This window comes from Agelaius phoeniceus, chromosome 33 (assembly GCF_051311805.1).
Source record: "Agelaius phoeniceus isolate bAgePho1 chromosome 33, bAgePho1.hap1, whole genome shotgun sequence".
In the NCBI taxonomy this organism is placed as follows: Eukaryota; Metazoa; Chordata; class Aves; order Passeriformes; family Icteridae; genus Agelaius; species Agelaius phoeniceus.
Window position 1 is genome coordinate 2,076,665 of NC_135297.1, and position 22,843 is coordinate 2,099,507.

The 22,843-nt window shown below is 51.1% G+C and overlaps 1 protein-coding gene and 1 long non-coding RNA gene across 2 annotated transcripts; both read left to right on the forward strand.

Moving 5' to 3' along the window:
- Window positions 1-1,137: 1,137 nt before the first annotated feature.
- Window positions 1,138-3,289, forward strand: LOC143696320 (serine/threonine-protein kinase pim-1-like). Its single transcript, XM_077192442.1, has 6 exons — window positions 1,138-1,364; window positions 1,461-1,677; window positions 1,764-1,814; window positions 2,058-2,427; window positions 2,655-2,831; window positions 3,098-3,289. Exons 1-6 carry the CDS (start codon window positions 1,138-1,140, stop codon window positions 3,226-3,228), a joined length of 1,173 nt encoding a protein of 390 aa, XP_077048557.1. The 3' UTR covers window positions 3,229-3,289.
- A 623-nt stretch (window positions 3,290-3,912) lies between these two features.
- On the forward strand, window positions 3,913-4,737 carry LOC143696304 (uncharacterized). Its single transcript, XR_013185739.1, has 2 exons — window positions 3,913-4,337; window positions 4,623-4,737. It is a non-coding gene; the product is annotated as an uncharacterized LOC143696304 (long non-coding RNA).
- Window positions 4,738-22,843: the final 18,106 nt, after the last annotated feature.

Sequence of the window (22,843 nt, forward strand, 5' to 3'; positions counted from 1 at the left end):
TAATATTTGCGAAAAGGCAATCATAAAATACATGCATTTTTCACACTAGGAAGGAACTAAAAAGATTTAATGATCAAAATTGGTAAAAAAAAAGAAATGGGGGATTGTAATAAGTAGCAATACGTTTGTTCATTAATTAAATCAATAGCTAAATAATTATACAATATCAAAGCAATAACTAAATAGCTAAATCCGCTTGATTCTTAAATGCGCAGCCACATATGGTTGCTTGCCTTGCAGGAATCGTATAGTGCTTTGGGAATTCCATGGTAAAGATATACCTTATAAGGGAAAGTTCACCCAGAGGTCACAGAGGAAGGCTGTAACAACAATACCTAAACTCACAAGAATTGCTTAGGCTTGCAGGAATCGTATAGTGTTCTGAAAATTCCACTGTATAGATATGCCTTATAAGGGAAAGTTCACTCAGCGGTTAAAAGAGGAAGACTTGGAGCCTTCATCCCACGACCACCAGAAGGCAGAAAAAGAGCCCCTAGCAACTGAACGAGCAAGAGCAAAAGACAGACCACATCATCCCTGGACCCGGGAGAAGAAGGCAATAAAAGGTGAACCTTGGGGATAGGAACGGTGCGAGCCTAGAGGAGCGGAGACTCCCGGCCACCCCGCGCTGAACTTTGCTTATTCTTGCTTGCATAATAATAATAATAAAAATAAAAATTGTATGATCCTTAAATCCAGTGAACTCGTTTATCACACCCATGAAATGTTGCGTCTCACGCAAAGAAGAAAGAAGCCACAAGCCAACACTCTTCTTTATTGCTACACTGTTTTCTTTGGTTACTTCTCTAATAGGAATGACTTTGGGGTGTGATTTGTTTGTTTCTCTCTTTCGTTCCTTGGGGCGTGCGGCGGCTCCTCCGTTGGGTTCACGGGGCAACGGAGGAACGGCCGCGAGCTCCGGCGGCTCCGCAGCAGCAGCAGCAGCAGCAGCAGCAGCAGCAGCAGCAGCAGCAGCAGCAGCAGCAGCAGCAGCAGCAGGAGCAGCGCTTTTCTCAATCGATTTTCCGATCGACTTTTCCCTCGCTCCGCATCCCCTTCTCCCTCCCACTCACTGTATTCCCGTCCCTTTCCGTCCCGGGCCGTGCCGTCCGTGTTCCGCCTCTCCCAGCCCGGCTGATGCCGCGTCCCGCAAGGCGCCCCTCGGCGGGGCCGCCCCGTGCCCGCCCCTGCCCGGCCCGCCGTGGTTCCGCCTCGGCCGTGCTCTCTCCGTACCGGCTGTGGCGCCGCTGGAAGAGCCGCTTGCTCTGGTGCTGGCGGAGCATCGCGGTCTTTTGGCTCGGCCTGGCGCGGGCTCTGGCCCAGCCCCGGCCGAGGCCCCGGCCCCGAACGAAGCCCCTGCCGCGGTTCCGCCCGCAGCCGCTCCGCTGCCGCCCGGCTCCCGCCGCGTGGCCGAGAGCGTGGCCGGCAGCTTCCCCGCTCCGAGCTCCGCCGCTCGCCAGCTCGGCCGCCGGCCCCGAGCCGCCGCAGCCCGGGGCGGCTCGGCAAGCAGCAGCGCGCCGGGCGGGCAGGTGCCCCGGGCAGAAGAGCGGCAGCGCGGTGCCGCCCGCACGGGTGGAGAAGCCTCCCCTGGAGCAGCTCTACCGGCAGGGCCCGCTGCTGGGCAGCGGCGGCTGCGGCAGCGTTTACTCCGGGACCCGGCTCGCCGACGGCGCCCCGGTAAGAGACGGGGCCGGCTCGGAGGGCGGCAGCGGGCGGCGGGCGGCGGGCGACAAGCTCAGCCCGCCGTTCGCCTTGGCTCGCAGGTGGCCATCAAGCGAGTGTCCCGGGAGCGCATCTCGGAGTGGGCGCGGCTGGTGAGTGAGCGGGGCCAGCGGGAGGAGCTGGCGGGGAGGAGCTGGCGGGGCGGGCTGGGCGGGGCTGAGGCGAGGCCCGGCAGGGCGGCAGCCGGAACGCTGCGAGGGCAGCGAGCGTGGAGTGAGCGGGGGCCGCGCAGCGCCCCGGGCCGGGCCATGGCGAGCCGCGGCGGGGCCGGGCAGGGGCTGCCCGAGGCGCGGCGCAGCATCGGCCCCGCTGACGGCATCGCGGTCCCCCCGCAGCGCAACGGCGCCCTTGTGCCCCTGGAGCTGGCGCTGCTGTGGATGGTGTCGCGGCCTGGCTTCCGCGGCGTCGTGCGGCTCCTGGACTGGTTCGAGGTGCCCGAGGGCTTCGCGCTGGTCATGGAGCGTCCGCAGCGCTGTCAGGACCTCTGGTACTTCCTGCACCAGCGGCGCTTCCTGACGGAGCCCGTGGCGCGGGGGCTGTTCCGCCAGGTGCTGGAGGCCGTGCGGCACTGCAGCAGCCGCGGCGTCCTGCACCGCGACATCAAGGCCCAGAACGTCCTCGTCGACCTGGCCACGGGCGAGGCGAAGCTCATCGACTTCGGCTGCGGCGCGATCCTCCAGGACACGATCTACACCCGGATGTCAGGTGAGCCCAAGCCGGGGCCCAGCCGGGCAGCTGAGTTCCCCGCTTTGCTGGCAGAGGGGGAAGAGGGGGGAAGGAAGGAGGGGGAATCCTTCTTCAACCAGCTGCAGCCAAGTTGCTTTTTGGCAGGGCAGGGGCTGGCTGCTGTGGAACGGGAGCTGGCTGGGAGGGAGGGAAGGAGGACGGGAGGGAGCAGCATGGGCCTGATGAGCTGTGCCCGTGTCCCATAGGAACGCCGGAGTACAGCCCACCGGAGTGGATCCTCTTTGGCTGCTACCATGGCCAGCCAGCCACTATCTGGTCCCTGGGCATCCTGCTCTATGAGCTGGTCTGCGGGCACCTTCCTTTCCACACCAAGGAGGACATCGTCCGGGGCCAGCTCGTCTTCCCACCCCGGGTGTCTCAAGGTGGGGATGCACCTTCAAGGCACGAGGGGAAGAACGGGGTTGGGAGGGGCACCTGGCACATAAGCATCCTGCTCTTGCAGCTGGTGAGGAGGTGGATCTCCTGGGCTTAGCTGGAGGAGGTGGCACCAGTGCCTCTGTGCTGGTGTCCTCCGCAAGAGAGGATCAATAGGAAGCTTTTGGGTGCAGCTCTGAGCACTCCTGGTGTTGCCTGGGCACTGTGGAATGTGGGAGAACATGGACAGGAGCCTTCTGGTTTCTCTCCGCAGAGTGCCAGCACCTCATCAGGTGGTGTTTATCCATGGACCCCACACACAGGCCATGCTTGGAGGACCTTTTTGAGCATTCTTGGCTGCAGGAGCCCTGCCTAGCCCAGGAGACAGCAGAGATGCATCCCTGAGCCCAGTAGGATCCAGGAGCCCAGCAAGCAGCAGCGGCACGCGTCTCGTGGCACTGGAAGAAAACCCCGGAGCGTTTCCCTGCGGCTGCGGTGCAGAGGAGAGAGCGCAGCCGAGGAGATGCTGCTTCCACTGGTCCCCACGAGCTGTGGAGGGAGCGGCTCCGTGCTGCCCGTCCTATTGGAGAAGTGGTGGCAGTGCAGTGAAGGTGACACGGATTGGGACAGAGGAAACATCCCCCTGCAGCTCAATGGCATCGTGATGTCCCCGCAAGCCAAGGCACAGCTGGTGTGTTCTTCTGGAGCACAACGTGGAGCTGGGAACACCATCCTGGAGCTGGCCGCTGGTGGGGCAGAGCCAATTGGTTTTGGCTGCGGCCCCTGCCTTAAGGACACGCTCTGCACTCCGATGGAATCAAGATGAGTCCCCAGCCAGCGCAGGGGCGGGGGGATGCTGGTGCTTCCAGGCACGGCAGGGCTCGGCCTGGCCATGTGCCGGAGGTTCCCTGCTCGGCAGCGCTGGGGAATATTAATTTTTCTGCCAGCCGCCAAGCTGCTTTTTGGCGGGACAGGGGATGGATATTCTGGAAGGGGAGCCGGCTCCTGGCCTTGCTGACAGCTTCTGCCAGCCAGCCTGGCACGGGCTGAGGCGGGGGCAGCCAGCCTGACAAAAGCATCCATCCATGTGGATGGGTGGTGGCAGAGGGGGGGACGGGTTCTGGAGCCGTGCCCCAGCTGGTCTGCTCTGTAGGCCCTTGAGGAAGGGGTGCGTTTACGGGCAGGAAAGGTGGGGATTTTCCCCACCCCTGGACAGGTTTAATTCTCACATGGAGTGGTCAGACCCTCCTCAGGCCTGTGAAACGGTGACAGGCTTTGTGCTTTTTCTTGTTTCCAGGTCTTGTTTTGAATTGGCTTTCATGCAATTGTTCTTTTGTTTTCCCAGGAGGATTACACCTGGTGCCCAGACCAGACAGGGAAGCGCCTGCAGCGTCCGTGGAGCGCGTCCAGTGCCAGCGCTGCCCCAGGGGCCACGGTCTGCAGGGACAGCCCCTTCCAGAAGGACGAGGACCTGGTTTGGGATCGGCTCCTCTCCTGGCAGCAGCTCTCCAGAGGTGGGCACCCGGCTCCACAGCTTGGCTGGCAGAAGGGCTCCGGGCAGACGGCAGCGGGCACACGGGCATCCCGCTCTTGCAGCTGCTGAGGAGGTTGCTGTGCCATGATTAAGCAGAGGAGGTGGAACGTGGCCTGCCACGCTGCCCTTCTCTAAAAACAGAGAATGGGTCGGGAGGTTTGGGCTCTGAGCAGAGCCAGCAGCCTGGCCTGGGCACAGGCCATGGCGGGACAGGGGGACAGGAGCCTGCTGCCACTGACCGTGGCTCTCTGGTTTCTCTCCGCAGGCTGCCAGCACCTCATGCCATGGGAGCGGCACCGCTCGGCCTGCCAGCCTGGGAGGGCTGGAGGGCGGCCGGTGTTCATTTGCTTTCAAAATAAATTTGTTTGGGTTTTTTTTGTCATCGTCATCATTGGAGCGTTTCTTTTGTCATGAAATTTTTAAGTAGAATGAATATTAATTTATCACGGGGTGAAAAACAGATTTTTGGGGTTTCTAGAATGGGGATTCAGGGGGCAAGATGGAGCAATCGGGGCGTGTCCAGCCTTTCTCCGTCTTCTTCTTCTTGGCCTCCATCTTCTGCTGTGATGTTGGCACTTTTAGATTGGTCTAGAGTAGAAGCTCACTGTCTACCATAGGTGATAGGTATTGGAAAATAATTGTAAATATCATACATGTAGGTTTTTAGTATAAAATGATAACACCGCCTTGGGGCAGGCAGAATGCCTCTGACTGTCTTGCTGAGCAGACCTCGTCAGGACAGGAGAAAGAATTTTATAGATAAGATACAATAAACAACCTTGAGACCAAGAACGGAAGAGCTCCGACTCCTTCTTTGAGCGCCGGGCTAGGAAAAGAGACTTTCTAACGTATATCAGGGTCACTCTGACCAGCTAGAGATCCCTAGATATCCTAAGAAATATTTTTTGGGTCCTTTAAATGTTGTTATTTTCTTATAGATGTTCAGGTGTTCTAAGAAGTTATTTGCAAGGTCTCTAGGAGAAGATTTTTTATTAAATAAAGAAGGGGGAGTTGTGGGGGCCAGAGATCCAGCCAGAGAAGAGCTTGCTGTGCTCCCCTGGAGGGCCAACTCCTGACCCACTGACTTTGTAGTTGGGGCAAGCAAATATGACCCCCAGCTGCCTTTGCAACTTCATGTTGATCCCCCAGTACTCATTGGTCCTTCCCTTTGTGTTCTGCCCCTGAGCCCTTATCCCATTGGTTACCAGTTTTGTCCCGCCCCTTGCCTTCCCTATATAATCCCATTTTTCCCTGGTTCTGAGAGTTTCTGTTCCTGGCTCCCTATGCAGAGTGCCCTGCTCTTAAGAAAGGCTTCTTCTCTGTGGAATGCCATGCAGAGCTCCAGCCTTTTTTCTCCGTGTCACCTGAAGAAGGAAGCTGAACATCACACGCTGGTCTGGGAGGAGGATATGCCTGTGCCCCTGAGCTGTCCTCCTTAGGAGGCTCTTCAGGAAGGTTGTGGCACCCTTACCACGGCCACCCTGCCGCCACAGCAAGCAAGAGCCTCAGCAATGCCCTTGTTCCTAGAGGCTGCTCTTGTTCACTTGCTACTGATGAGTAATTTGGGATCACAGCCACCAGGACAGTCCTGGAAGCCCTGGAAGTTTCCTGCTGAAATACTCAGCATCAGTCAATTAACAATACAGAGTGCAATACACATACTCCAGCCACATGGCTCTGTCCCATCAGCTTCTCCGTGACTGGATGTGACACGTTTGGGGATTTCTGCTCTTTGGGCATTTGTTTCCTCTTGCATTTCATTGGATTGAGGCAGTTGTTGCATATAGGTTTTATGGGCAATTTTTTTTCCTCCATAGGGAGAGTAGAAAAGAATACAGGGAGAGTAGAATAGAATACAGCAGCATGCTTAGTTGGTTTATTAAAATCAATGAGTTAGAAAGGAGTAAGCAGCTATGGAACTGAGGAAAAGGGAATATTAATAGACTATGATAAAACACTCCACAGAAAACACAATTATGCTAAAGAGTGTCCTTCTCCTTTTGCAGAAAGGCCCCTCACCGAGGACATAACCAGGGTGGGACAGAAAGCTGCATCAAGAGCTTGTGGGGGGAAAGGGAGTTCTTTGTGTTGTAATGCCTATGGAAATTCTGTGCAGTGACAGAGCTCTTGTAAGAGCTGTAAATTGGTACAATGCCTTCAGGCCTAAATTCAAGCTAGACGCATGCTCCCAGAGCAGCAACCTTTCTGTCACTGCTCTTGGACTGCAGCTTCAGAAACAGGCAAAACAGACCTCAGCTTAGAAAATCTAAAAGCTCCTTTTTGGTTCCTTGATCAGATTCAGGATATACTAGATTGCCAAGCAGTATGGATTCTATTTGCCACCTGTATGCCAGTTGTCTTCTGTTAATTGGGCAGTTTTCCTTATCTCTTCCACAGCCAATCCTCCCTCCAGGGGAGACATCTGCTGATAATGGGCTATTGAATGTCACTGCATGGCTGATAAGAACTACAGCATCCCATTGGGAGATGCTCTGCCCAGAGGGAGGAGCCAAGCATTCCTACCCGGATATAATCTTGAAATTCTGGAACACCAGCACAGCTTCTCCTCTGGATTTCCCAGAGAAACAGCAGCTGCCTCTTCCACTGGATCTTCAGAGGAAGACTACACCTTTCTACAGGATCCCTGCTCCAAGAGAACCACACCTGACACTCCAGGAGGGCTGCAGCCACAATTCCAATTGGACTGCTACCAACACCCTGACCCACAGGGTGTCAGGTTGTATTCTGACTCTGTCAGTGCTGTTTTGGTTTACTGCATTGTTTATTTTATCTTTTTATTTTCTTCCCTAATAAAGAACTGTTATTCCTGCTCCCATATTTTTACCTGAGAGCCCCCCTTAATTTAAAATTTATAACAATTCAGAAGGAAGGGATTTACATTTTTCCATTTCAAGAAAGGCTCCTGCCTTCCTTAGCAAACACCTGTCTTTCCAAACCAAGACAGAGGAGCCACCTGTGTTATACATGTAAATACTTAACACGAAAAAAGCAAGAGCCTCAAAAAGGCAAAACAGCTTGGTAATTTGTAGAAAGTAACTTTGATCAAAACCAAAATGTGTTAATAGATCGGTCTGAAGATGACATTCACAATTTTCCTGGTGATATTGTGCACTGTACTGTAACAGTGGATAGTAACTGAACATAGCCAGTAGGATAACTGGATATGCTTTTCAAACTTAGTATTCATTGAATTATTCATTGAATTCTCATCCTTCTGTACACTTCAGCTCTGCTGTAAACTTCAGGACATTTTTTCACAAGCTTCTAACAAGTTACTCTGGATCCATAATTCCTGAGACCAAAGGGAGTCCAAATGCCAAGTGGGATTACTCTTTCTCAAAGCCTGGAGTCACACAGAATGAAGCAGTACTTAAATCATTGTGTGCATCCCATACACATAACAGTCCAGTTACTGACCATATGCAATAATTTAAAAAAAAAAAACCTTCAAGAATAATCTACAAATAATATCTTGAACCTGTTTAAATTCAGGGGTGGCATTACAATTGCCCTAAAAAACTCGAAGGGGACCTAGTGCTCTTGCAGTAATACAAGAGAACTGTAAGTGTGTATTACTAGTTGTTATTCATATTAGGTAAAAATGGATCAGCTCAGCTTTGCAAAGCAAGAAACAAGTCATGGAGAATTGAAATGATGGAGTTGGGACAGTGTAGCCAGTCTGCTTTTTGTGAGAGATGCTCTTAAGCAGTGGCAGTAGTAATGTACTCATCTCCTGTAACTTTGCTTCTTGTGATCTACTATCCACCTCTGCAATTTTTTCTGCTCTTTCTTGTCTTTATTTCTTCAGCGGAGTACCAAAAGGAAACACAGAACTGCAATGTTGCTACCAAAATAATAGATCTTTTTTTCAAACTAAAAAATACCCAGAGCTTTTAGAAAACACAACAGAAGTGTTGCAAAGTATAAACAATACAAGATATTGAAGAGTATTTTGACATTATACTACATCAGCCAAAGAAATGGATAGTAGGGCTTGAGGAACAAGGATGGAAATGAAGTTTTGTTAAAAGGGCTTATTTTGGTCTCTATGTGGTAACTGCCATCACCCTGATGTAAATACTTAACAATCTATTTAAATTTTCCTAAGTTGTATTCTTTTGCAATCAGCTATGACTTTTTAAATTTCTCCTGCACCCATAACTGAATGATCTGAGCACAATCTCCAAACAAGACAAATGGTAAAGTAGCAAAGGGCTGCAATAACTGAGCAGCCAACAGGATAAGCCACACTGGCATCTCTTTTGTTTCTTTTCCTCTTTGGTTTAAAATGCAACACATTTTCATTCCTTCTGATGACTCACCTCTGAAAGAAAAAGGCAGTAGCTGTTTTTGGCAGGGTAAGTTGCATTTGCAAATTGGCTCACCTTGTTGGCAGCAGAACTGCATTTTTCTTATCAAAGCTGCTCATCAGCTTGAGTGGGGAGAAGGCGCAAAAGGATGAGAGAGGCTGGTGCAGCTCTGATGGTGTGAGGATCCAATGGTGCAAAGAGCTGGAAGGTGAAATCCCTTTTCTTGAGTTCAGGGTCAGTAGGCAAAGGGAGGGTGTGCCTGAGAGCTCAGTTCTGTCAGCCATATTCACCTAGTAAAAGGTTTTTTTCCTGCACCTGTGTGTGTGGCCAATGCCAAGGGATGGCAGCTCTTTCTGTTGTGGGGGCATTGCAGCCTCCAGCTGCAGACTATGCAACCTGAGCTGCATTGAAATGTGTTCTCCAGGGCTCCGTTTTGGGGCTGGTCCTGGTTAACATCTTTATTGATGATCTGGAGGAGGGCATTGAGAGCACCCTCAGTAAATTTGCAGATGTCCAGTTGGGTGGGAGTGTGGATCTGCTGGAGGACGGGAAGGCTCTGCAGTGAGACTTGGACAGACTCGATCAATGGGCCAAGGACAGGGGCGTGAGGTTCCACAAGGCCAAGTGGCACATCCTGCAGGTCACCAGCCGCCTCAGGGTGAGCCAAAGTGTGCCCAAGGGGCAAGAGGCCAATGGCACCTGGCCTGGATCAGCAGCAGTGTGGGCAGCAGGAGCAGGCAGCGCCTGCCCCTCTGTGCTGGGCACTGCTGAGGCCACACCTCGAGTGCTGTGTCCAGCTCTGGGCCCCTCGGGAAAAAGGACATTGAGGGGCTGAGTGTGGCCAGAGAAGTGCAGCAAGGCTCACAAAGGCTCTAGAAAACATGGCCCATGAGGAGGAGCTGAGGGAGCTGGGTTTGTTCAGTCTGGAGAAGAGGCTCAGGAGTGTTTATAACCAAAAAATCTGCCAATTTTCTTTGTTAGGAAAAAGTTACAAAAACTAGTCAGACCAGTGTTGCTGCTAAAGTGCTACCTGTTTGTTATGATAATTATGAGTCTTTGTCATTAATGGTTCTTTTTTCTGTATCAGTAAAGGCCCTGGCTAGGGCTAAGGTAATGGCTCTTCTCCCGAGACAGTGAAGGGAGGGGACCTCCCCAGACAGTGAGGAGAAGGGACGAGAGGTAGGAGGGGGAGCATGCAAAATAGCCTCAGGACCAGCATGCCATGAGAAGCTACTACTCCAAACTTACTGAAAAAAACCCCAAAACAACGAGCCAATATAAAGTTGGGAAATTGGAGTGATGTCTGGACGTGAAGAACAGAGTGCTGAGCCTGCAGAGATGCTGAAAACCTTCGTTGCCCCTCACCCTGAGCAGAAAATCCTCTCAAACCGGGACCGAGAGAGAGAGAGAAGCTGTAGAGATCAACATCTGGGTCATGCCCAAAAGGCTCCCACAGGGACTGGACCCCCAGCTCTGCCCCTAATGGACAAAGCTGCGCAGATCCTCCTCCTCTGAGTCACCCTGGGAGAGACGATGGAGACTGCAGACCTGTTGAGCTTCCCAATCTTGAGCTGATCACTTTTAATAAAGGCATTAAAAGCAGAAAAAGTCTCCTGCCCTGTTTATTTCAGCTGGGGTTTGTCCGGGATAGCCACACCAGGAGAGGACACCGGGAGTGGCCATCTTGGACCTCGAGGACAGCTGGCCATCAGGACCAGAGAGATGGGCTTGGGACCAGTGATGCTGAGGAGCTCCGGACTGGTGAGAAATCTGGTGGCGGGAGTAGGAGAGGAGCGAGTGTGTGTGTGAGTGAGACGAGGGCCGGACCCTCGGAGCCAGAGTGGACCCCTCAGTGCCGCGTTTCCGGACTCCTGCGAAGGGCCCGGCCGGGAACAGGGGAAGCGCATGGAATCAGCGTGAGTGAGTCGTCTCCTAAGGGGGAGAGAGGGCCCCCCCTCCGGGCGTGCAGAGGAAATAGTTGTATGAGTGCCATGCACCCCCAAAAGTCCTGACAGAGGGAAGTCAGGCAGATTGCAAGTCCCGAGGAGGGTTCGGGCAAGCTCACAAGCCCTGCAGGCAAATTCAGTCCTGACAAAGGGGTCAGGCACAAATCCCAGTGAAGGAAGCTGGGGTTTGTTTTTAAGTCCTGATACGGTGAGGCCTGACATTTGGAAGGTTAGGCAAACTAGAAATCAGGGAGTTGTTTTTCCTGACAGAGGGGAGTCAGGCACAAACCGGCTTCTTATGCCAGGGTTTCGTGTTTTCAAGTCCTGATAGATATAAGACCTGACATTAGTAAAGTTAGGCAATCAAGAGATCAGGCAGTTGTTTCAGTGTAAAGTCCTGAGCATCAGGCAAATAAATTTTTCTGGAGATTACCTGTCAGTAGAGGCACCTTTGGGATTTTTTTCTGTTGAGACCTGAAAAATGGGAGGGTGTAATAGTAAAAAGACAGGCAAGAGACTGAGGAATATACCTCCCAATAGCCCCTTGGGGGAACTGTTAGAGAAATGGCATTCTATAGAGGCCACAGAGGGATAAGGTGAAGATGATCCACTATTGTGTAGAAGTCTGGCCAGAATTAGAGGTGCAAGGAGGATGGCCTTGGTGTGGGACAAGGGACAAGTGGATGTGCCAACAACTGAGTCGTTGTCTGACAGCTCGAGGAGATACCGATCCTGAGCAATTATTGTATGTATCTTGCTGGTTAAAGAACGCTATTGGGGATGAAAGGGTGCGAATTTGTAAGGTACAGAAGAAGAAAGAGGGGAATGAAGGAGAGGATGCTGGAATTGGTAAAAGATGGGACCCCCTGGATTATTTGCCTCCTTCTGCCCCTCCACCTTATAATCCTCTTCCTCGGGCACCTCAAATGGCAGGTCCGGTTCTTCCCCCGGCTGCCATCTCATTACTGCCTGCTCAAATTCCTCCTTCTACCTCTTAGGCTTCCCCTATGGTAGACCCAGTATCTCCCCTAGTAACCACTCCCTCACCACCCCCTTTGGCTCCTCCAGTTCCTTCTGCACCACCACAAGTGCCTGCCTACTCCACCTGCTGCATTCTCCACCCCTTCTCCAGCTCCACTTAAAATGTACCCAAGCTCTTCTCCCCCTCCTATTGCTGTCCCTTTACCTCCTCCTAGCTGGGACACAAATGTCTCCTTGCCCAGTAAACAGCTATCACCAAATACACCTGCTGATCTGCAGAAAGTTCAGGGTAACCCTGATATCCCTCAAACTGGTAGCATGGTGCCTGAAGATGGGCTGTACTGTAGTACCAGATCCAAGACCTCCAAGGCAGAGAGACTTTTTCCCCTCAGAGAAGTTCCTATGGGAGGAGTAGTGGGAGGTGTTGGCTTTGTCAATGCTCCTCTAACAGCTTCTGAGGTGAGAAGATTCAAGAAAGAGTTAGGGCATTTAGTTGAGGACCCAGTGGGCATAGCCAACCAAGTGGATCAATTCTTAGGTCCAAATATCTACACTTGGGGGGAGATGACTTCCATTCTAAATATATTCTTTTCCCCAGAAGAGGTCCAGATGATTAGGGCAGCTGGCATAAGAATTTGGGAGAAAGAGAACTGTCCAGGACCCCAAGTGCCATCAGGTGAACAGAAATTGCCACTGACAGATCCCAGCTGGAACCCTAACCAGGAGGAAAGGAGAAAGGCCATGATGGAATATAGGTCTTTGATAATACGAGGATCAAAGAGTCAGTTCCCAAAGGAACTAATACCAAATTGGCATTTGAGGGGGCACAAGAGAAGGATGAAGCTCCTGCTGCTTGGCTTAATCGCCCAAAGCAGAACTTCCAATTGTACTCTAGAATAGACCCAGACACCACAGAAGGTCAAGTGCTACTAAAAGTCCAATTTGTTACCAAATCTTGGCCAGATATATGGAGAAAACTAGAAAAAATTAAAGATTGGCAGGAGAAGGACAGAAATGAGTTATTAAGAGAAGCATTGAAAGTGTATTTAAGGAGAGATGAAGAAAAAGCAAAGGCCAAGGCCAAGATCATGGTTGCCGTAGCTAAAGAAAGTCTGGGGTGGGTGGGTCCACCACCAGGAGGAGGCAAAGATAGGCCAGGATTGTCAGGTACAAGAGAGATAGAGAGACCTCAAGTCCCTTTGAGTGAATGACACTGCTATTATTGTGGAGAGGCAGGAGACGTCAGGAAGTTTTGTAGAAAGCTCAGTCTCGATGAGGCAATAGCCAGGGAACAAGAAGCCTTGGAGAGGGTTCTTAGAGGTGATGATTAAAGGTGTCAGGGGCTTTACACTTTAGGGGACCCGATGCAACATCTAGAAAAGCCCTTGGTAAACACTGAGATGGGACCCCTAAAGGATTTGGATTTTTGGTTGGATACAGGAGCAGATAAATCCTGTTCTCAACAAAGTACCAAAAAGTATAGTAAAATACCCAAAAACATCTGAGGTTAGACAAAAACAGCTAGGTAGAAGGATATCCAATAGCACTAGGACTGGACAGTAGCACTAAGCTTGTAATAAGTGATGTGAAAGTAAAAGGTACCTTATTGTTGTCTTGTTGTGTGTGTGAGAGTGAGTCACAAACAAAGTCAGCCTCAACTTCCCGGGCAGGTAGGAAGGGGGCAGTAGAAAGAGTGTGTGTGACCTGCAAACCAGAGCAGTGTTCCCCGGTGTGTGAGGGGGCCGTAGCTGTAAGAGCGTGAGTGACACGCAGGCAGCCTCACAGGTGAACAGGCACCGGAGGCAGCCAGAGCCAGGGCCCTTCCAGAAGGCCCGGAGATACTGAGAGCTGGAGGCCAACCCCAAGGCGAGGGGGGGCCACAGGGACCCGTGATTTTCTGGCAATAAAGATCCACTTTGTGTCTTGAGGGTGTGAAGGAATGTGTGAAGGTGAATGGAAACAAAAGTGAGTGAATGTAGATGAATTAAAGTATAGGTAATGTGGATTGTGCATTGTAAATTTTACCACATCTCCTTGGAGGGAGGTGTATTGTGTTGAAAAGTAGTGTGGGGAAAAAGTTTGTTTTAGATGCAAGGGATTGAAAGAAAAGTGGTATTTAAGCTGTTAGTGAAAGTGAGAAACAGAGGCAGGGGATGAATAGATAAGATCTTGAAAATTGAACAGAAAACCAGTAAGTTAGATGCTGAGAAAAATGGGAGAATAAAAGCATCCTAGAAAAGATACCCCCAAGATAGCCCTTTGGGAGTTAAGTTAGCTAACAGAAATACAACTCCTTGCAAAATACAGAGTAGGCAGAAATTGAAGAGAGAAACATGCAAGCTATGGAAAAAGGGAAATTAACAAATTATACATAACATTAACCCAAGAAATTGGGTTTTGATAAAATCATAGTAGACCATTAATGCCTATATTTGAAAGCCCCTTTCAGGTACTCCTCATTGCTAATTCGACTGTGCGGACCAGAGGAAAATGTTGGACCCACATCATCAGATTCCACACCACTCTCACCCCCTGGCATTGGACCAAGATTCAACATCAGTTTCACGCCCTGGCATTGGACCAGACTCCACACCACTCTCCCTCTGGGATTGGACCAGACTCCACACCACTCTCCCTCTGGGATTGGACCAGACTCCACACCACTCTCCCTCTGGCACTGGGCCGGATTCAATGTCAGTTTCACCCCCTAGCATTGGACTGGATTCCACATGACTCACCCCCTAACTCAGGACAGGAGTCAAGCACATCACGAGTTAATTCACCTGAGTATACCATTATAAAAGGACCAAAAGACTTAAAGCTGACTCTCAAAAGGAAGAGCCCAAAAGACTGATGAACTGAATAAGAAAAGAGTTTGGTATCAGAACCATACCTTATCTTAAAGTGTTATAAGACAGTTCTGTGTTTAAAATAAGTTTGTAAAAAGTTAAAGACTGTTAATAAGTAATTCTGGTTAAGTTCCCCCAATTCAGTTCCAAAGACACCAGGTTAATCCTCTACAGACCACTCCCCTAAGAGAAACCAAAATGAGTAAGGAACGGACCAAGAGAAGTTTAACCAGAGAAGCGGGTAGAAGGGACTCTAAAGAGCTTGGAAGCTTCTTCTTGGTAAAGTTCCCCAAGAGGCAAGGCCGGGTGGGCAGGTCGTGCCAGATGACCCACACCAGATTCTTGGGAAGAGCAGTAATGATGGCTCTAATTGCTGGTGGTGCTCTGGGGAGCCCAAGAGAGCCGTGCAGTGAGTGCTACCAACCCCTCTATGAGGAGGAAGAAGTGAGCTCCTTGTCTAGAGTCCACACCAATTCTAACCCGAATTGTGTTAACCTCCCCCAATGTTTTGGATAGTCCAGAATACCACCACTTTTAGGCAGCAACTCCTGGGAGAGTGCCCTGTAGGAGAAACCTGGTTGTGCTGGAATGTGATGCTACTGAAGCAAGCCTGGTACATCAGGTCAAAGAGAAAGAGACAGTAAAAGCAATAAGAGAACAAGACCATTTAGAGATACCCCGAGGTAAGAACCTATTCATAGATTCAGTGAAAAAAGTTAGCCACAAACTAAATTTAACTGATTGTCGAGTTTGTACCCAGATGACCAAAATTTGGCCATGGGAGAAGATTAATCTAAGGCTATTAGAAATCTGTAACTGGATACAGAATAACTCAGAATTTAGTATTAATTTAGTATTAAGGGGTACAGTACACCAGTAAAAAGAATGGTCTGTAAAAGGCATTTAGCAGTAAAGAACTCTGCTACCCGGTGGATCCCAAGAGATCCAAATAGATTTTGGTCTGTTGAAAGAAAATAAAAGAACAAGTGTATCTACCATGAAGCATATGAATTTTATGCGTATACTGAAGAAGGGATAAAGCCCTTTAGGGGAATGAAAGCCATTTCTAAATATTGGAAATGTCCAACAGAACCTAAGCATACATTTTGGGGGGGCCCCTAAACACCTGTTTTGGATCTGTGGTACTACAGCATACACTAAATTGCCAGGAGACTGGTCTGGCAGTTGCACCATTGGAATGATAAAAACAGCTTTCTTTTTATTACCCAAAGAATCTGGATCAAGTTTAGGAGTTCCTATATACGATGATTTAAGAAAAACCAAAAGGAGGAGGCAAAGTGCAATTGAAATTGGGGAAATCCAAAATTGTAAGAGCCAGGTTCGGACCCCAAGAAAAATTATCAAGACTTATGGCCCAGCCACCTGGGCTCAAGATGAGTCCTGGGCTTATTGGACCCTGATATCTATGTTAAACAGAATCATCAGGCTCCAGGCAGTATTAGAGATGAAGAGTGCAATCATTAGAAACATCTCAAATGAAATAAAAAAACTAGCATATGTAAGTAACCAAGAACAGACTCCTGCACTTGATTCCACTTGGTGGGATAACCTATGGACTTTCAAAGGAGATTGGTGGAAAAAGGTAGCTTTCTTCACTGTGTGTACACTTGCTGGTTTGCTCTTTTTATCATGCTTACTTCCCTGCTTAATTAAAAATGGTAATATCTGCCATGCAGACCAACCTAGGGATCTCTGAAGAAATTAACCTGAAGAAACCAGAAAAGGTAATAAAGTTAACAAAAGATTAACCCTTAAGAACAATAGCCCATTGCATATTCATACACTTCATACATGATGCATAAATTCCATTCAAATACAGGATTCTGTCTGGTCATTGTCAACTTCTTCCTTCTAATCCCAACAGCGCCTTCAAGGCGGGAAGAAGTTCATTTCTTCTGATAAGAAGGCAATAAATTCTTTTCCTTGAAAGATTTAGGTGTCCTGTGGCTGCTGTCTGATGTGAGTGCCTCATTCCTTTCTTAAAAAAAACCACTAACATAGTTCTTATTTTAACTGCCAAAAATACCTTCTAATTGCGAAACTACATTTATTATTAAAATGCCAATACAGCACTACTAATCAATACATCAAAATATATATTCATCACTACTAATCAATACATCAAAATACAGATGGTAAATATCTGTGTAGAGCCATATAATAGGCACTTTTCACAATTCCCTTCATTAATTAATTAATATCGATAGGCTATTTATTTCTTCCTCTTTATGCTAACTAGTTATATTTGTAGTCTTTTTGTCATCTTTTTTATCATATTTTACTTCGATATAGTCAAGAGGGGGAACTTTGGGGTCCATGGAGACATTTCTGGGGCTCATTTGGGGCAGTTTTGGGTCTGGGGAGGGAATTCAGAGAGAACTTGAGGGTCTAGAGGACACTTGGGGGAGCCGGGTGGGCACTTGGACGGGGCACTCAGGGATTGTGAGGGACAGTTTGGGGTCCAGGGGGGCCCTTGGAGGTCAGGGAGGGGAATTTCGGGCCCTTCGGGGTCCAGGCGGGCCCTTGGGGGGCTCGAACGGGGCTCTCCGGGCCGCGGGGGCTGATGGGAGTTGTAGGCGCGGGTATCATACGGTTTAACAGTGCCGCGGAGCATCACGGGAGTTCGAAGCGCAGCTGTAATGGCTCTCGGAGGGGCGCGGGGCATGACGGGAGATGAAGTCCCGGCTGGAATGGCGCTGGACGTGCGCCGCGGAGCATGATGGGAGCTGTAGTCCCGGAAGTGGTTGGAACGCGGCGTTTGGGGGTCCGGGAAGGCTCTTGGGGGACACTTTTGCGTCCGAGCCGCGACTTGAGGTCCTCGGGGGAACGTAAACGGTTCGGGAGCCCTTGGGGGGAGTTCGGAGAGTTCTAACCGGGCTCTTTAGGGCACGGGGCAGGGCAGGAGTTTTAGGCGCGGGATTGTGTTCTGAGGGGCTCTGGGGCCGCGGGGAATAAGAGGAGATGAATTTCCAGAAGTGGCTGTACCGGGCATCTGTGGGGTTGGGAGCACTCAGGGGGTACGGGGACGCTTTTGGTTCGTCCCGAATGGGCGCTGAGGGGGCACTGAGGGATCCTTCAGGGTCTGGGGGACACTTATGGGAGAGATGGGGGCGGATCCCGGGGTTCTGTGGAGCGCGGGGCATGATGGGAGTTGTAGGCAAAAAGAAAAATGGCGGCCCCACCAGGCACCGCCCCCGAGACACCGATCCCGGTGCTGATTGGCTGCGGGCAGTGACAGGCGGGAGACTCAAAAATGGATACGGGAAGAGCCCATTCAACCTCTCCAGTCCCTCCCAGTACAGACCAGTTCATCCCCAGTACAACCCCGTTCATCCCAAGTAGAACCCAGTACAACCTCAGTGTCCCTCCAATCCCTCCCAGTACAGCCCAGTCCCTCCCAATACACCTGAGTCCATTCCCAGTCCCTCCCAGTTCCTCCCCAATGTCATCCACAGGATGCCTCAGTGTCTCCAAGTCTTCCCCACAATGTCCCCAGTGTCCCCAGTTTGCACCAGTAGTGCCCAGTATCACTCCCAGTATGTCCCAGTGTCTCCCACAGCGTTCCCAGTGTTCCCCAGTATGTCCCAGTCCTCCCCAGTGTTTCCAAGGACAGTTTAATTTCTCACGGTGGCCGTGGCAGCCAAACCCAGCAGTGGGATCAGTGCAGTGCCCATGGCCACAGCCCCTTGCAGTGGCGCAGTGCAGCTTGGGCTGATGATCCACCCTCACAGCTGGCCCAGGGCAGCTCTGCAGTGGCTTTGGTGGCACCTGGGGCTGGCACACACCTGAGCAGTGTGTCTGTTTGCAGTGCAGAAACTCAGGAGTTTCAGATTGCTTCAAAAAATACAAAAAGGGAAAACCCCTCTTAGGCTGGGTGCAGCCAGGTCTCCAAGCACAGCAGGTCCCAAGGGAGTGAGGACAGACAGGATGAGGCTGGGCAATGTGGAGCAAGGTTGTCCACACTGGGTCAGAGCTCCAGGCACAGCTTCTGTGAGCAGGCCAGAGCTGCTGAGGAGAGACCCTGGGTCAATATCAATCACAGAATGCTGAAACTACCTCTGGTCTAAAGAGAAATAAAATAAAAATACATCATTTAAAATAGGAATGTCTGTTTCTGACAAGTTCTTTGAAATCTTTCTCCATCACTGGACTAGGAAAACTCTAATGACCCTCTCAGGGCTTAGGTGTTGTTTACATCAGACTCAGTCCCTGAGATACTGTTTAAAAAACATCTCAAGAACTCAAAGATAAATTTAGACTCCAAAGTTCCTTGAAGTTTTAATGGGTCCCACTGAGGGACATGACTGAGAAAGAGTCCCCAGGTTCCAGGTAGAGCAGAACACTGGAGGCAGTGATGACAGCTGGGGGCAAACAAGGCCAAGGTGTCTCTGGTGCTGAGCAAAGCTGGATGTGTTTGAGGAATGCCAAGGGCCAAGGCCTGAGCCCCAGGGCCTGGCCAGGCAGATCCTGTCCCTCCCTGCTTGCTCAGGGCTCTTGCCGGGATGGGCACTGGCATGTGGGGATGTGCAATGCCAAGGGCAGGAGCATGGGGCGGCCCCTGCCAGGCTGCTGAGCAGGGACAAGGAGGCCATGAGGCCCCAGGCCTGCAAGGGTCACTTGTCTCCTGCTCCTGCCTCAGGCCCAGGCCCAGCAGCCATGGCCAAAGTGCTGCCCAAGTTGGCTCTGGCAGGGCTGTCTTGCAGCTGCTGCCCATGCCTGTGCCCTGTGCAGCCCAGGCTGTCCTACGGTGTCCCTGCCCTGCGCCTCTGTCCCTGCAGGCTGTCGGCATCCCCCGGCTGCCCCAGCTGGCTGGGCCCTTCCTTTGCTGACAGCTCTGCCTCCTGCCCACACAAAGCCTGGGGCTGATACCAAAAGGGTTCATTCCATTTTTACCCTGCCTGGGAACTTTCAGCAGAGGAACAAGGCATGCAGGGGCTGCTTTCCCAGCAAGGTTGGTTGGAACAGAAGAAGAAGACATCTGGCTCAAGGGTGCAGGGATAGAGAAAACAAGGAGTGAATCTGGGAACTTGGCGTGGGTTTTATGGAAACGGATAAATTGTAATTTGCATTTAGTGACTGTGTATTAGCAACACACTGGTAGAATTACATTTCCACATAAGGTTAGGAGTTATCCCATGTTGGAACTCACGTCTTAATAAATGATACCTTCTCAAACACCAAATAAGTGTTATGGAGCCTTATTCTGATATTTTGGACATTTGCTGACAGCAGAGGCTGACAGAACCAAGGAGTCAGCTGTGACACTGTGGAACCCCATGGAACAAAGGGTCCATTGTGATGCAGTGGAACCCCATGGAACCAAAAGTCCATTGTATCAGAGCAAGGCCTCATGGAACCAAGGAGAGCATTGCTGACAGTGTGGAAGCTCCTGGAGCCATGGGGTCATTGTTACTGTGTGGGGCTGCATGGAACCAATGGTCCATTGTGACACTGAACCTTCTGGAATCAAGGGGATCATGTTATGCTCTGGAACCTCATGGAACAAAGGATCCATGGTGACACTGCAGTGCTCAGAGCATTGTTGACAGTGTGAAAGCTCCTGGAACCAAAAGTCCATTGTGACACAGCAAGGCCTCCTGGAACCAAGGGTCCATTGTGGCTCTCTGGGGCTTCCCAGAACCATTTGGACACTGTGGGGCCTCATGGAACCACCTGGCACTGTGACACAGCAGGGCCACATGGAGCCAAGGGGCCACTGAGACCCTGAGGAACCTCATGGAACCAAAGGTCCATTGTTACACTGAGGGGCCCTGCGGAACCAATGGGACCATGGTGACACCGTGGTGCTCCATGGAACCAAGGGGCCATTCTGATTCTGCTTTGCCTCATGGAGCCAAGGGGCCACCATGACACTGCAGGGCCTTGTGGAACTAAGGCAGCCTTGTGACACTGCAGGGCCCTTGGAACCAAGGGTCCATTGGGAGATTGCAGGGCCTCATGGAACCATGGAGAACATTCTGACCTTCAGAACCCATTGGAACCGAGGAACCATTGTGACTCTAGAGGGTGTCATGAAATCAAGGAGACCACAGTGACACTGTGGGGCTCCATGGGACAAAGGGGCCATTCTGACACTGCGGAACCAAGGAGACCATTGCTCTGCTATGGGACATCATGGAACCAAGGGGGCCATTGTGACACAGCAAGGCCTCATTGAACCAAGGGCACAATAGTGACACTGTGGGGCTCCATGGGACCAAGGGGGCATTCTTAAAGTGCAGAACCAAGGAGGCCATTGTGACACTATGGGGCATCATGGAACCACAGGTCCATTTTGACACAGCATGACTGCATGAAACCATGGAGGCCATTTTCACACTTTGAGGCCTGGTGAAACCAAAGGGCCACTGTGGCACTTTGTGTCTCCATGGAATCAAGGAGTCCATTGTGACACTATGAGGCCCTGTTGAGACAAAGGGCAGTTTTGGCACTGTGTGGCACCATGGAACCAAGGGACCATTGTGACCCTACAGGGCCACATGGAACTAAGGATTCATGGAACAATGTGGGACTCATGGAACCAAAGGTCCATTGTGAGGTTGTGACACCCCATGAAATACAGGACACCATTTTGACATGGCAGGGCTTCATTGAACAAGGGTCCATTGTGATACAGCGGTACCAAGGGGAGCACTGTGACACTGCTGGGCCTCATGGAACTAAGGGGGGACAATTGTGATGCTACAGGGCCCAATGGAAGCAAGAGGCCAGTGTGACACAGCTGGGCCTCATGCAGTCAAGGGGCCACTGGGATCCTGAGGAACCCAAAAGAACCAAGAGGCCATTGTGACACTCTGCAGCCTCATGAAACCAAGGAGGCCATTGTGCCATTGTGCAGCTCCATGGAACCAAGGAAACCATTTTGACACTTCACGGCCCCATGGGAAGCGAGGGGCCAGTGTGACACAGCAGAGCCCAATGGAAGCAAGAGGCCAGTGTGACACAGCAGAGCCTCGTGTAGCCAAGGATCTAATGTGACACCAGCATTTTGGAACTGTGGGGCCCTGTGGATCCAAGGGAACAGGGAACAGGTCTGGTTGGCTTGGCCTGACTGGCTGAACTGCCCTTGGCATGTTGAGGGTCTGTTCCCATGTGCCCCTGAAACACTGGGGCTCTGGGCTTTCCTTCCTGTGGGAATGAACTGGCCTTCTCCTCCAGATGCTCATGTCTAAAATCAGGATTCTGTCCCCAAAATTCTGTAAATCTGAGATACATAATCCAAGTTATTTATTCGGTTGCTCCTAGATGAAATCTGCCAGAACAGACAGCTCAGGCTGGCCTTGGCCTCTGGTGGCTGCTGTTCATCAGCCCCTGAAACACTGGGGCTCTGTGCTTTCCTTCATGTGGAGATCATGGTAACAAATCAGGGCATCAAGGAACCAAGGGGCCATTGTGACACTGTGGGGACCCCATGGAATCAAGGCAATCGTTGTGGCACTGTTGGGCTGCATGGTTCCAAGGGGCCAGTGTGAAGCAGCACTATGGAAAAGAACCATCCACCTTTCCAGGTTCCCACAGCCAAAATTGATACTCCCCCTGAAAAATTCCCTATATGCAAGATTCTCCCAGACAAAAGCTGCCAGGACAGAGAGCTCTGGCTGGCCTTGGCCTCTGGTGGTCACCTCTCATCTCAAGGAAGCCCTGAGGAAAGTATTTGAACAGCTTTGACTACTGGAACATCTGTGAGTCTCTCCTCCTCTGAAAAATTCAGATGCTCTCCTGATCATTTGAGTCTTTTTTTCCTCATTGTGTATTATGCATGAAATAATATTTTCAGTTACATAATATTATTCTTCTCCCTCTATCAGTGTTATCTGACACAAATCATCTCCTCTACATATGGATCCAGGTCACCTGTAAAGGCAAACACAAGAAAGAATGCAGCAGGAATGATTTGTCTCTGCTCCCATCTGTCCCATCTCCTCTGGAGCTGGAGGTGCAGCCCCAGCACTGGGCAGGGCTCAGGGGCTCACAAGCTCAGCTCCCACCCAGAGAACTTGCAGAGCCTGGGCTGCTCTTCTTGGCCCCTGCACGCTCAGCCAGGCTGAGATGGACACTGATGGTTTCTGGGCCAGGCTCTCTGAGCCCAGCCCAGCTCCCTGCAAGCTCTGCCAGCTGCCCTGAGCTCTGGGCAGCACCAAGGGCCTCTCTGAGCCCAGCCCAGCCCAGCCGGCTCTGGCCCCACAGCTCTGCTCAGGCCAGGCTGCTCTGGGCACTGCCCCACACCCTCAGCCCCTGGCAAGGGCACAGCAGCAGCTGCAGCTGCCACAGGACTCAGCCCCACCATGGGGGAAGGTGCCTGGCCAAGGGAAAGGAGGCTCCCTGGGTGCCCTGCTC